The 15,565-nt window shown below is 39.9% G+C and overlaps 1 protein-coding gene across 1 annotated transcript in view; it reads left to right on the plus strand.

Annotated features, from left to right (window-relative positions):
• LOC139766704 (agrin-like) overlaps nt 1-15,565 on the plus strand; it is an 889,459-nt gene that overhangs the window by 837,767 nt on the left and 36,127 nt on the right. The window contains 2 exon segments of the mRNA XM_071695624.1: nt 1,916-2,047; nt 7,835-7,953. Of these exon segments, the coding sequence (XP_071551725.1) occupies nt 1,916-2,047; nt 7,835-7,953 (251 nt within the window).

Here is a 15,565-nt window from a genome sequence, read left to right on the forward strand (position 1 = left end):
ATACAAAATCAATAGGAAAATAACAATTATTACCCAGGAACAAATAAAAGTAAAATTTGTTGCACAGTATTATTGGAAAGCTTGCAACACAGCGGCATGTAATTTTGCTTATGTAAAGAAAAACATTTTCATAATTACCTTCCAGTTTTTCATATCGGAAAATCCCATTATTAGGTATGTTTGATTCTGACGTAATGATTCCAACAGTACAAAGTATTCCCCCATCTCATCGACATGAATATGAATCCATCTACAAATGAATATGTAAACTGAAAAAATGATAATTTTTCCTGATTTAAGATTTATCCAGTAAGTCTTTTTCCTCGTAAGAACCATCTTGACAGTTACTGTCTGTACCTTGAAATTAATTTTTTTTTCACATGTATTGATGTTAACAGCTTTTGTCCTTTCATACTGGTAAAGTTTTCCTGCAGAACTCATATCTATCAGTTATAAAATTCTTCGCAGGGGATTCTAGAATGTAGAGTCTGCATGAACTTTTCATGACTGATTTCTTTCTTGCGTGATCACTGCTTCCTACATTTGTACTCTTAACCATCATATATTTATGACATACCCATGTACCTTTATGTTCTCCTTCCTAAACTTATTCATCTTACTTCAATTTATCGTCACCTGCTGTGGTTGAGAATATCCATTTGAAATCATTTATCTTTGAGAACTTTGAAAGCTTTAACCATCATTTCTCTTGAGAGCAACCTCATACACGGACAAGGAAAAAATTTTTGTTTGCTTTTAGATATTATCCAAGGCGTTCTTCCATTTTCAGAAGTTAATGTTTACCCCACTTTTTTATCCTAATTTCAGCAGCCAAAAAGTGTCCTTTGCCTCTTAGAAACTAACTAGAGTTAAGGCAGATTTGTCTCCCATCATGAACTACCAGAACATTTGTCTTACCTCATACTTAACACTGACCTTTCGTTTCCCAGGAATTAACCAGTATGTTCCCTTTTCCTGTAGGAAAGAACCTAAACTTTATCACTTTTTCTGTAACTATGAAGTTATCTTTGCCACAAGATTCTGGAGATACTTCTCCTTTCCCTTAAAGATGAATATATAAATATTAGTAAATGAATAAAGATAAGAAATAAGAAACAAAAATTTTTTTCTCTAAGAAACTGATAGTAAAGGTCTGCCGTAAGGATCTTATCAAAGCACTATTTTTCCCATGGCAGATTACCAACACTTCCTCCATTCCTCAGTAATTGATTCAACACTTTTTTCAGCCAGGAAATAAACAATTGTTCCTTGACTCGAACATGAAAGATAGAAACTGATAACAATAGTACAGTATTCAGAAACAAGTAATGATATCCTCTCTTCCTGGGAACTAGCAAAGATGTTTTCCTTTCTTCAGGAAGCAAGCAAGGCTGTCTCCTTATTTCATGAAATTACCAAGATGTTTTTTCTTTAGTCACTAGACAAGGCATTCTGGCTTTTGAAACTAAGTGAAATTTTGGTCCTATCTTATAAATAGTTGAGATATTTTTCTTCCTTAGAACCTAACCATAGCACTTTCTTTCCTTGAGGAGCCAAGAAATATATCATTCCTTCCTCAAGAACTAAAACATTCGTAATTCATATGAATCTATATGCTTTCTCTCCCATGGAAGTGACCAGAACTGTCCTCCTCCCTCTTTAAAAAAGATAGTTTCCTCTGTCTAGACTAATCAATACACCCATCTTTCAGAAGTCATCCATTATATTCTACATCCTCATGACAGAAAGACAAAAATCAGTTCCCTGAGAAACAGTAAAGATGTTATTGTCATTCTGTTACAAGAAATAACTTGGATGATTTCCCCAACTCCAGGTAGTAAATAAGGGGTTCCTTCTTGAAAAATTGATTGAGATGTTTGTCTTTCAGAGACTAATATTCCTTTTTTTCCTCCAGGAACTATACAATGGCACATCCAGATTCTGGTGTCACCATAGGCCTGAATGGCGCAATTCAGCGTCTCCTTGTCAATTCTGAGGTTTATGATAACTTAGATGAGCGAGCTACGGGCGGGCGAGGTGTTCGAAGGTAATGTTGCATGGAATATTTTTGATGTGATTACCTATATGTACAGCATAGGAAGGGAGGGTCTGTGATATAGAGTTGCATGTTTGTTTGCCTGACTAGTGTCAGGTTGTAATGTGACGGTAAAGTCGTCTACATAGGAGAGGATTTTACAGTGTGGTCTCTGGAAGGTCATGCAGGAGACTGAAGAGAGTTAGAGAAAAAAACTGCTCCTTGGGGAATTCCAACATAAGAGTGTAAGGGGTTTAGGCATCAAGTCATTGTGAATGACTCTAGCTTGTTGGCCAGCTATGAAATTGATTAACCACGTTTTGTCCTTTTTTGTAAGGAATCGTCATGTACCTTTTTTGTGTGAAAATGTCTTGGGAACAATGTGAAAAGCTTTGTTGATATTGTCAGTGTTACAGTACAAGAGAAGAGTTATGCTTGATAAAAAACCACCTATGTGTTCTTTGAGGTCCGCGTGAGTGAGGGCAGTAGAATGCTTGGGAAGGAGACTTGTGTGAGGAAGTACCAGGAGAGAATGAGTACAGAATGGAAAAAGGTGAGAACAAAGGAGGTAAGGGGAGTTGGAGTGAGTATTTTGAAGGTTTGTTGAATGTGTTTGATGATAGAGTGGCAGATATAGGGTGTTTTGGTCTAGGTGGTGTGCAGAGTGAGAGGGTTAGGGAAAATGATTTGGTAAACAGAGAAGAGGTAGTAAAAGCTTTGCGGAAGATGAAAGCCGGCAAGGCAGCGGGTTTGGATGGTATTGCAGTGGAATGTATTAAGAAAGGGAGTGACTGTATTGTTGACTGGTTGATAAGGTTATTTAATGTATGTATGACTCATGGTGAGGTGCCTGAGGATTGGAGGAATGCTTGCATAGTGCCATTGTACAAAGGCAAAGGGGATAAAAGTGAGTGCTCAAATTACAGAAGTATAAGTTTGTTGAGTATTCCTGGGAAATTATATGGGAGGTTATTAATTGAGAGGGTGATGGCATGTGCAAAATATCAGATTGGGGAAGAGCAGTGTGGTTTCAGAAGTGGTAGAGGATGTGTGGATCAGGTGTTTGCTTTGAAGAATGTATGTGAGAAATACTTAGAAGAGGGAATGGATTTTGTATGTAGCATTTATGGATCTGGAGAAGGCATATGACAGAGTTGATAGAGATGCTCTGTGGAAGGTATTAAGAATATATGGTGTGGGAGGCAAGTTGTTAGAAGCAGTGAAATGTTTTTATCGAGGATGTAAGGGATGTGTACGTGTAGGAAGAAAGGAAAGTGATTGGTTCTCAGTGAATGTCGGTTTGCGGCAGGGGTGTGTGATGTCTCCATGGCTGTTTGATTTGTTTATGGATGGGGTTGTTAGGGAGGTGAATGCAAGAGTTTTGGAAAGAGGGGCAAATATGCAGTCTTTTGTGGATGAAAGAGCTTGGGAAGTGAGTCAGTTGTGGATTTGGCAGCGGATGGAACCATGGAAGCAGTGAATCATAGGGTGGGGGAGAGGGTGAAAGTTCTGGGAGCCTTGAAGAATGTGTGGAAGTCGAGAACATTATCTCGGAAAGCAAAAATGGGTATATTTGAAGGAATAGTGGTTCCAACAATGTTATATGGTTGCAAAGCGTGGGTTATGGATAGAGTTGTGCGGAGGAGCGTGGATATACTGGAAATGAGATGTTTGAGGACAATATGTGGTGCGAGGTGGTTTGATCGAGTAAGTAATAATAGGGTAAGAGAGATGTGTGGTTGAGAGAGCGGAAAAGAGTGTTTTGAAATGGTTTGGTCACGTGGAGAGAATGAGTGAGGAAAGATTGACCAAGAGAATGTATGTGTCAGAGGTGGAGGGAACGAGGAGAAGTGGGAGACCAAATTGGAGGTGAAAAGATGGAGTGAAAAAGATTTTGAGTGATCGGGGCCTGAACATACAGGAGGGTGAAAGACATGCAAGGAATAGAGTGAATTGGAACGATGTGGTATACCGGGGTCGACGTGCTGTCAATGGATTGAACCAGGGCATGTGAAGCGTCTGGGGTAAACCATAGAAAGTTCTCTGGGGCCTGGATGTGGAAAGGGAGCTGTGATTTCGGTGCAATATTACATGACAGCTAGAGACTGAGTGTGAGCGAATGTGGCCTGTGTTGTCTTTTCCTAGCGCTACCTCGCACACATGAGGGGGGAGGGGGTTGTTATTTCATGTGTGGCGGGGTGGCGATGGGAATGAATAAAGGCAGACAGTATGAATTATGTACGTGTGTATATATGTATATGTTTGTGTGTGTATATGTATGTATACGTTGAGATGTATATACATGTATATACATGTGTATGAGGATGGGTTTGGCCATTCTTTCGTCTGTTTCCTTGCGCTACCTCGCTAACGCGGGAGACAGCGACAAAGCAAAATAAATGAAATAAATATATATATATATATATATATATATATATATATATATATATATATATATATATATATATATATATATATATATTCTTCAGTAAACTGTTTGTTAAAGAAGAATGGAAATTTAACACTCACTAGCTTTCTGTTGGTTTTCCCAATTTTTCTCACCACACATTTTGCTTCATCAGATAGTGTGATGGGGTGGTTACGGGAATGGATAAAGCCAGCAAGTATGAATATGTACATGAGTATATATGTATATGTCTGTATATGTAAATGTATATATACATTGAAATGTATAGGTATGTATATGTATGTGTGTGTGTGTAGGCGTTTATGTATATTCATGTGTATGTGGGTGGGTTGGGCCATTTTTTCGTCTGTTTCCTTGCGCTAGCTCGCTAACGTGGGAGACGGCGATTAAGTATATTATTATCCTGGGGTATAGGAGAAAGAATACTTGCCTTGTATTCCTTGTGTGTCTTAGAAGGGAATTAAAATAGGTGGGAGTGGGAGGCTGCAAATACCTCCCACCAGTTTAGATTTTCCATAAAAAAAGGAACAGAGAAAAGGGCCAAGTGAGGAGTTCTTGACGCTACCTTGCTAACACAGAGAATGGCGAATATGTATGAAAAGGGTAAATAAATATATTATATTATATATTTGTGTAAGCAGTACATTTTCTTTAATAAACTCATTGTTAAAGAACAATGAAATTTAACATTCGCTAGCTTTCTGTTGGTTTTCCCAATGTTTCTCACCACACATTTTGCTTCATCAGATAAAGTGTAAATAAAATAAACTACATAAGTTAAATGAATTAAGTACTCTTGAAATAAATGACACATTTTGGCCACATGTTCTGAACAGTGCACATGTTCATTCAAATTGATTATGCTTCATAAATCTAGTCACTGCACCTAAATACGTACAAAGATCTGATTGATAAGGAACAGAGAAGAGCAACCTAGATGGCACCTGAATTAAGAGAATTGAGCTACAGTGACGGACTGAGGGCTACACAGCTGTCAGTCATGGAGAAGACGAGAGAAAGGAGGAACCTGGTAACAGCCTTCAAATTTATAAAGCAGTTGGATGATGCTGAATGAGAACCGTTCTTGAAGAGATGCAGCACAAGATTAACCAGAGGCCATAACAAAAAGCTGGTTAAAAAGCTAGTTAGAGAGGAGGAGGAAGAAAATGCAGAATGTTAAGCTGATAGAAGAAAGAAAAGGAAGAGTAGGTGATGATTTTGGAAGAAAGTTAAGTGAAAAGTTTCAGGAAAATAAGAAATTGTAATGAAGGTGGGTGTAAAAGAAAAGAGCAGGATGTAAGAGTGGAAATATTAAATTGAAAAGTAAGGAAGGGGAGTTACTGAATCAAAAGAAGTAAGTGAAAGAGGATAGAAAGAGTACTTTTAAGAACTGATAAATATGAGAGAAGGGAAGGCAACAGTTGTTACATGCATGGATATGGAGGATGGAAGGAAGAGGAAATAAGTGCAAGGGCCTGTAGCATAAAGTAAAAGCAAAATAATGGTGTTTAAAAGGAAACGGAGTAGTAAAGTATAGATTTTGTAGAACCATAAAGAGTGAAAGAATATAGTGTACTAAATTGAATATGAGTGGGGAAAGACTGTTTTGAATAAGTTTGATGATATGAAAGATGAGATGAGGGAGAGGGCAGTACAGGGTAGAAGAGTCTCCCTTCATAGAATAATGAATGGTAGAGGTACAAGTATAGAAGGGAAGAGAGAGTATACTCCTTCCAACCCTGACCTATGCAGCTGAAATATGGACATGAAATGAGTTACAGCGGTCAAGAGTCGAGGCTTTGGAAATGAGCTATTTGAGAGGAGCAGCTAGATGGAATGAAGAAGGAAATGAAGGGGTGTGTAAGAGATGTGGTATGGCAAGGAATGCAAAGGAAACGAATTGTGGAGTGGTAGATTGGGTGAAACGTAATACTTTGAGGTGGTTTAGGCATGTGGAAAGTGTGCAAGACTGGGAGATTACAAGGAGAGTGTATGATAGTGCAGTTAAAGGGGTTGGTGTAAGAGGAAGACTACCTGTGACAGGGGCAAATAGAATGGAAGAATACTGTAGGAAGAGAAATGATGTGGAAGAAAGTACTGAATCGAGTATGCAAGCAAGGCATGTAAGGATGGGGATAAGTGAAGACTCTTTTGTCATGACCATCCCCGTGATGGAAGTTCCAGGGGATGATGGGTATCAGGTGGATGGTTGGAATCAACTAACCAGTAAGGCAGTGAATGCTGGCAGTTTGCGAAGGTAATCGGGCACCAGGAGTGAAATGCTCTCTTCCCTTACTGTAAAATAGGTAATTGTTATTGATTATGCACAACTGAGAACAAAGGGATAAGTTGTAGGACTCAAAATCTGAAGACCTTTGATTTAAAGGGACACACTGGAAAACATATTCTGAATCCTTATTTAGTCCTTTGATTAAGATTGATTATAGGATTTAGGAAAGTCTTTATGAGGAAGAAGTTTTTGGATCCCTGACAGGTCGAAAATGCAGTGATCCTCAATGATTAGAACTGATAGATTTGAGCATTCATTTGGATATTGGTTTCTGGGGTGAATGGATGAAATATATATCTTTGGCAGTGACTTTTCAGAATCCGCTGGTCCTCAGCTTAAAGAATGTTTCCAAATTACTCCAAAATGTTGTATTGGCAGTAATCTTAGATCTAATTTTCAAAATAACATTTATTCTACTGTTCACTGAAAGAGAAAATGATCATGAGTATGAAAGTGAGCACTCACATATAGGCAGAGTATTACATTTAGGAAGTGATTAAAACTGATGAAGAGCTTGTACTGAACTAATATTTACTTTAGCGAAAATGAAAGAAAGGAAATAATATGTTAAAGAAGATGACTGTACATGTTGTATGAAGGTGAATGAAGTATAAGATGATAACTCAGTAAATTACATGAAAGAAACCCTAAAGTAGCTTCAGGATAAGAAGATTAAACTAATCTGGAAGTTTTATCCCTAACCGTCTTACATAATACATCCAAAGCCTACTCTAGAACAAAGCAGAACTAGGCTATAGCAGCAAATGTGATGTTAGCATGTTTCCCAACAAAGCAATATAAAGGAAAATCATACGATTGATGTTTGTCATACATACCCCACAATGTAGTTTTAGTATAGTGAACAAACTGGAATTAAGCTTTACTTGCTGTGAACCATAAATAAGATGTTTTAAGTGCTTGATAAGATGTTTGCTTATGACTGGATGTAAGAAACCACCCTGGTTTCCTTTCCATCTTTCATTAGAACTACCTAGACTAATTTTCCCACTGTAGGTCCCAGCATACATATTCTTACCCTCCTAGCAATAATAAGTCTCTCAACCCCTTATCATATCTGCAGGTACCGAGGTCCTCCATGTCAACTAAACCCATGTGAGAATGGTGGGGTGTGTCAGCCCTTCCGCAACAGATTTCTATGTAAATGCCATGCTGCCTACACTGGCAAGTTTTGTGAAAAGAGTAAGTTTTGGTCATGATTACTTTTCCTTTTCATTTTGTTCTTAATTGACTCTATGGTAAATTATCTTAGATTTATTGCATGTGATAATGTTTCATTTTAAAATCTCCAGCATCTGGAAAAAGGTGTTATTGTGAGTGAATTTATATAGTGCCCCTGTATAAAGGTAAAGGTGAGTGTTCAACCTATAGAGGTATAAATTTGTTGAGTATAACTGCTAAGTTGTATGAGAGGGTATTGATTGAGAGGTTAAGGCACGTACAAAGCATCAGATTGGGGAGGAGCAGGATGGTCTTACAAGTGGTAGAGGATGTGTAAAGGTGGTTGCTTTGAATGTGTATGATAAATATTCAGAAAAACTACTTGGTATACAGCATTCATGGATCTGGAGAAGGCTTATGATAGGGTTGAAAGGGATGCTTTGAGAAAGGACTTAAAAATAAATGATTGGGAGGAAAGCTGCTAGGAGTGAGAACTTTTTATCAAGGGTGTAAGGCTTGTATACAGGTAGGAGGAGAAGAGAGCAGATGTTTCCAAGCGAAGGTTTGTCTGTGGCAAGAATGTGTGATGTCATGGTTGTTCAGGTCATTTATGGAGGTAAATGCAAGATTCTTGGAGAGAGAGGGGCAAGTAAGCAGTCTATGGGAGATGAGAGGGCCTAGAAAGTGGGTCAGTTGTTTCCTGATGATACAAAACTAGAGGCAGATTTGAGTGCTTTTGGAAGTATGTGAAAGGAAAAACTTGAGACTGAATGTGAAAGTGAATAAAAGCAAGGTTATCAGGGTTGAAGGACAAGTCACTTGGAGTGTCAGTTTGAAATGACAAAAATTGGATGATGTGAAGTGTTGTTAGATAACTGGGAGTGGACATGGCAGCAAATGAAACCATGGGAGTGGAGGTGAGTCATAGGGTGGGGGAGGGAGGACTAAAGAATGTATGGAATTGTAGTCCCAGTTATATTATATGTATGTGAGGCTTAGGCATATATGAGTTAGTGCAGAGATGTGTTGGAAATCAAATGTTTGAGGACGATATGTGATGTGAGGTGATTTGATCGAGTAAGTAAAGTAAGGGTAAGAAAGATGTGTGGTAATAAAATAAGTGTGGTTGAGAGAACAGAAGAGGGTGTGTGGTATGGTTTGGACATACGGAGAATGAATGAAGAAAGGATGACGAAGAGCAAATATGTGTCTGAAGAAGAGGGAACAAAGAGAATGGGGAGACCAAACTGGAGATGGAAGGGTGCAGCATGAAAGATTTTGAGCGATTGGGGCCTGAGCATGCAGGAGGGTGGAATACGTGCACAGGATTGAGCAAATTGGAACAATGTGGTATACTGGGGTTGATGTGCTATCATTGCATTGAAACAGCATGTGAAGCATCTAAGGTAAACCTTGGAAAAGTCCATGGGGCCTAGATGTGGATAGGGAGCGATGCTTTTGGTGCATTACACCTAACAGCTAGAGAGAATGAATATGAGTGGGTGTGGCCTTTCTTCGTCTGTTCCTAGGGCTAACTCACTGATGCTCAAAACGGTCATAAAGTATGAAAATATATATCTTTTTCTTTTTTATTATACTACCTAGGTAGGAAAAGAGGAGAGCAGATGTTTCCAGATGTTAGCAAGGTGGTGCAAGGAAACACACGAAAAAATGGCCAAACCCTCGATCATACACATGTATATACATAAACGCCAACACACGCACATACACATACATATACATTTCAAAATATACATATACATATATACACATGTACATATTCATACTTGCTGCCTTCATCCATTCCCGTCGCCACCCTGCCAGACATGAAATAGCAACCCCCACCCTGCGCACGCGCGAGGTAGCGCTAGGAAAAGAGAGAAAAGGCCACGTTCATTACATTCATTCTCTAGCTGTCATGTGTAATGCACCGATACCACAGCTCCCTTTCCACATCCAGGCCCCACAAAACTTTCCATGGTTTACCCCAGACGCTTCACATAGCCTGGTTCGATCCGTTGGCAGCACGTAGACCCCAGTATACCACATCGTTCCAATCACTCTATTCCTTGCACGCCTTTCACCCTCCTGTATCTTCAAGCCCCAATCGCTCAAAATCTTTTTCACTCCATCCTTCCACATCCAATTTGGTCTCCCACTTCTCGTTCCCTCTACCTCTGACACATATATCCTCTTTGTCAATCTTTCCTCACCTATTCTCTCCATGTGACTAAACAATTTCAACAAAACCTCTTCTGCTCTCTCAAATACACTCTTTTTATTACCCTTTCATTACTTACTCGATCAAACCATCTCACACCACATATTGTCCTCAAACATTTCATTTCCAACACATTCACCCTCCACACAACCCCATCTATAGCTCATGCCTTGCAACCATTGTTGGAACCACCATTCCTTCGGACATAACCATTTTTGCTCTTAGAGATAACATTCTCGCCTTCCACGCGTTCTTCAATGTTTCCAGAACCTTCGCCCCCTCCCCTACCCTATGACTCACTTCCGCTTCCATGATTCCATCCGCTGCTAAATATACTCCCAGATATCTAAAACACTTCACTTCCTCCAGTTTTTTCTCCATTCAGACTTACCTCCGAATTAACTTGTCACTCAACCCTACTGGACCTAATAACCTTCCTCTTATTCACATTTACTCTCAGCTTTCTTCTTTCACACACTTTACCAAACTCAGTCACCAATGTCTGCAGTTTCTCACCCGAATCATCCACCAGCGCTGTATCATCAGCGAACAACATTGTTGTTGGAAAATATATATATATATATATATATATATATATATATATATATATATATATATATATATATATATATATATATCATTTATCTATATCTAATATACATAGTCGCTGTCTTCCGCGTTAGCAAGGTAGCGCAAGGAAACAGACGAAAGAATGGCCCATCCCACCCATATACACATTTATATACATATATAAACGCCCATACATACTTATACATTTCAACTTATACATACATATACTTACACAGACATATACATATATACACATGTACATATTCATACTTGCAGCGTTCATCCATTCTCGTCGACACCCCACCACACATGAAATGGCACCCCCCCCTTCCCCTGCATGCGCACAAGGTATCGCTAGGAAAAGATAACTAAGGCCAATTCGCTCACACTCAGTCTCTAGCTGTCATGTGTATTGCACCGAAACCACAGCTACCTTTCCACTTCCTGGCCCATTAAAACTTTCCATGGTTTACTCCAGATGCTTCACATGCCCTGGTTCAATCCATTGACAGCATGTCGACCCCGGTATACTACATTGTTCCAGTGCATTCTATTCCGTACTTTCACCCTCTTGTATGTTCAGGCCCCGATCGCTAAAAATGATTTTCACTCCATCCTTCCACCTCCAGTTTGGTGTACCACTTCTCCTTGTTCCATCCAACTCTGATACATATATCCTCTTTATCAGTCTTTCCTCACTCATGCTCTCCATATGACCAAACCAGTTCAATACAGCCTCTTCTGCTCTCTCGACCACACTCTTTATATTACCATACTTTTCTCTTGCTCTTTCATTACTTACTTAATCAAACCATCTCACACCACATATTGTTCTCAAACATTTCATTTCCAACACATCCACCCTCCTTCGCACAACCCTATCTATAGCCCATGCCTCGCAACCGTATAACATTGTTGAAATCACTATTCCTTTAAACATACCCATTTTTGCTTTCCGAGAAAACGTTCTCGCCTTCAACACATTCTTCACCGCTCCAAGAACTTTCGCCCCCTCCCCCACCCTGTGACTCACTTCCATTTCCAGGGCTCCATCCGCTGCTAAATCCACTCCCGGATATCTAAAACTCTTCACTTCCTCCAGTTTTTCTCCATTCAAACTTACCTCCCAATTTATTTGTCCCTCAACCCTACTGAAACTAATAACCTTGCTCTTATTCACATTTACTCTCAGCTTTCTTCTTTCACACACTTTACGAAACTCAGTCACCAACTTCTGCAGTTTCTCACCCGAAACAGCCTCCAGCGATGTATCATTAGCGAACAGCAACTGACTCACTTCCAAGCCCTCTCATTCACAACAGACTGTATATTTGCCCCTCTTTCCAAAACTCTTGCATTCACCTTCCTAACAACCCCATCCATAAATAAATTAAACAACCATGGAGACATCACACACCCCTGCCGCAAACCTAACAACTCCATCCATAAATAAATTAAACAACCATGGAGACATCACACACCCCTGCCGCAAACCAACATTCACTGGGATCCCATCACTTTCCTCTCTTCCTACTCGTACACATTCCTTACATCCTTGATAAAAACTTTTCACTGCTTCTAGCAACTTACCTCCCACACCATATACTATCAATACTTTCCACATCCATAAATGCTGCATACAAATCCATCTGTTTTTCTAAGTAATTCTCACATACATTCTTCAAAGCAAACACCTGATCCACACATCCTCTACCACTTCTGAAACCACACTGCTCTTCCCCAGCCTGATGTTCTGTACATGCTTTGACCCTCTCAGTCGATACCCTTCCATATGATTTCCCAGGAATACTCAACAAATTTATACCTCTGTAATTTGAACACTCACCTTTATCCCCTTTGCCTTTGTACAATGGCACTATGCATGCATTCCACCAATCCTCAGGCACTTCACCATGAACCACATACATTAAATGTCCTTACCAACCAGTCAACAACACAGTCACCCTCCTTTTTTAATAAATTCCACTGCAATGCCATCCAAATCCGCCGCCTTGCCGGCTTTCATCTTCCGCAAAGCTTTCACTACCTCTTCTCTGTTTACCAAATCATTCCCCCTAACCCTCTCACTTCGCACACCACCTCGACCAAAACACCGTATATCTGCCACTCTGTCACTAAACACATTAACAAAACTTCAAAATACTCACTCCATCTCCTCACTTCACCACTACTTATCATTACCTCGCCGTTAGTCTCTTCACCAATGTTCCCACTTGTTTTCTTGTCTTACGCACTTTATTTACCTCCTTCCAAAATATCTTTCTATTCTCCCTTAAATTTGATGATATTCTCTCTCCCCAATTCTCATTTACCCTCTTTTTCACCTCTTGCACCTTTCTCTTGACCTCTGCGTCTTTCTTTTATACATCACCTAGTCATTTCCACCACTTCCCGCAGAATCTAACAATCTTACTTCTTCATCCCACAACTCGCTACCCTTTCTAATCTGCCCACCTCCCACCTTTCTCATGCCACAGGCATCATTTGGGCAAGTTATTACCGCTTCCCTACATACATCTCATTCCTGCCCCACTCCCCTTACATCATTTCCTCTCACCTTTTTCCATTCTGCACTCAATTTCTCCTGATAGTTCCTCGCACAAGTCTCATTTCCAAGCTCACTTACTCTCACCACGTTCTTCACCCCGCCATTCTCTCTTTTTTTCTAGAAACCTCTACAAACCTTCACCTTCGCCTCCACATGATGATAATCAGACATCCCTCCAGTTACCCCTCTCAGTACATTAGCATTCAAAATTCTCTTTTTCACGCACATATCAATTAACACGTATTCCAAATAACGCTCTCTTGCCATCTCTCCTACTTACATACGTATACTTATACATATCTCTCTAAACCCACTCCTGTCCTCTTTAGCCGCGGGGAATGCGTGGGAAGTATTCTTTCTCCCCTATCCCCAGGGATATATATATATATATATATATATATATATATATATATATATATATATTGGAAAGGATCACAATTTTTCGCGTCATCAAGATATTCCTATGAGTCCCCAGTGAAAATGAAACACGTTAAGTTATCGTGTTTTATCTTCCCCGTGGACTCATAGGAATATATATATATATATATATATATATATATATATATATATATATATATATATATATATATATATATATATATATATATATATTTATTTATTTATTTATTTTGCTTTGTCGCTGTCTCCCGCGTTTGCGAGGTAGCGCAAGGAAACAGACGAAAGAAATGGCCCAACCCACCCCCATACACATGTATATACATACACGTCCCCACACGCAAATATACATACCCATATATCTCAATGTACACATATATATACACACACAGACATATACATATATACACATGCACACAGTTCACACTGTCTGCCTTTCTTCATTCCCATCGCCACCCCGCCACACATGAAATAACAACCCCCTCCCCCCCGCATGTGCGCAAGGTAGCGCTAGGAAAAAACAACAAAGACCACATTCGTTCACACTGAGTCTCTAGCTGTCATGTATACCGCACAGAAACCCCAGCTTCTTTTCCACGTCTAGGCCCCATGAAACATTCCATGGTTTACCCCAAACGCTTCACATGCCCTTGTTCAATCCATTGACAGCAAGTCGACCTCGGTATACCACATCGTTCTAATTCAGTCTATTCCTTGCACGCTTTTCAACCTCCTGCATGCTCAGGCCCCGCTCACTCAAAATCTTTTTCAATCCATCTCTCCACCTCCAATTTGGTCTCCCACTTCTCCTCGTTCCCTCCACCTCTGACACATATATCCTCTTTGTCAATCTTTCCTCACTCATTCTCTCCATGTGCCCAAGCCATTTCAAAACACCCTCTTCTGCTCTCTCAACCACGCTCTTTTTATTTCCACACATCTCTCTTACCCTTATATTACTTACTCGATCAAACCACCTCACACCACACATTGTCCTCTAACATCTCATTTCCAGCACATCCACCCTCCTGCGCACAACTCTATCCATAGCCCACGCCTCGCAACCATACAACATTGTTGGAACCACTATTCCTTCAAACATACCCATTTTTGCTTTCCGAGATAATGTTCTCGACTTCCACACATTCTTCAAGGCTCCCAGGATTTTCGCCCCCTCCCCCACCCTATGATTCACTTCCGCTTCCATGGTTCCATCCGCTGCCAGATCCACTCCCAGATATCTAAAACACTTTACTTCCTCCAGTTTTTCTCCATTCAAACTTACCTCCCAATTGACTTGACCCTCAACCCTACTGTACCTAATAACCTTGCTCTTATTCACATTTACTCTCAGCTTTCTTCTTTTACACACTTTACCAAACTCAGTCACCAGCTTCTGCAGTTTCTAACATGAAGCAGCCACCAGCGCTGTATCATCAGCGAACAACAACTGACTCACTTCCCAAGCTCTCTCATCCACAACAGACTGCATACTTGCCCCTCTTTCCAAAACTCTTGCATTCACCTCCCTTACAACCCCGTCCATAAACAAATTAAACAACCATGGAGACATCACACACCTCTGCCGCAAACCTACATTCACTGAGAACCAATCACTATCCTCTCTTCCTACACGTACTCATGCTTTACATCCTCGATAAAAACTTTTCACTGCTTCGAACAACTTGCCTCCCACAACATACATTCTTAATACCTTCCACAGAGCATCTTTATCAACTCTATCATATGCCTTCTCGAGATCCATAAATGCTACATCACTTCTGAAACCACACTGCTCTTCCCCAATCTGATGCTCTGTACATGCCTTCACCCTCTCCATCAATACCCTCCCATATGATTTACCAGGAATACACAAC

Source organism: Panulirus ornatus, chromosome 58 (assembly GCF_036320965.1).
Source record: "Panulirus ornatus isolate Po-2019 chromosome 58, ASM3632096v1, whole genome shotgun sequence".
Taxonomy (NCBI): domain Eukaryota; kingdom Metazoa; phylum Arthropoda; class Malacostraca; order Decapoda; family Palinuridae; genus Panulirus; species Panulirus ornatus.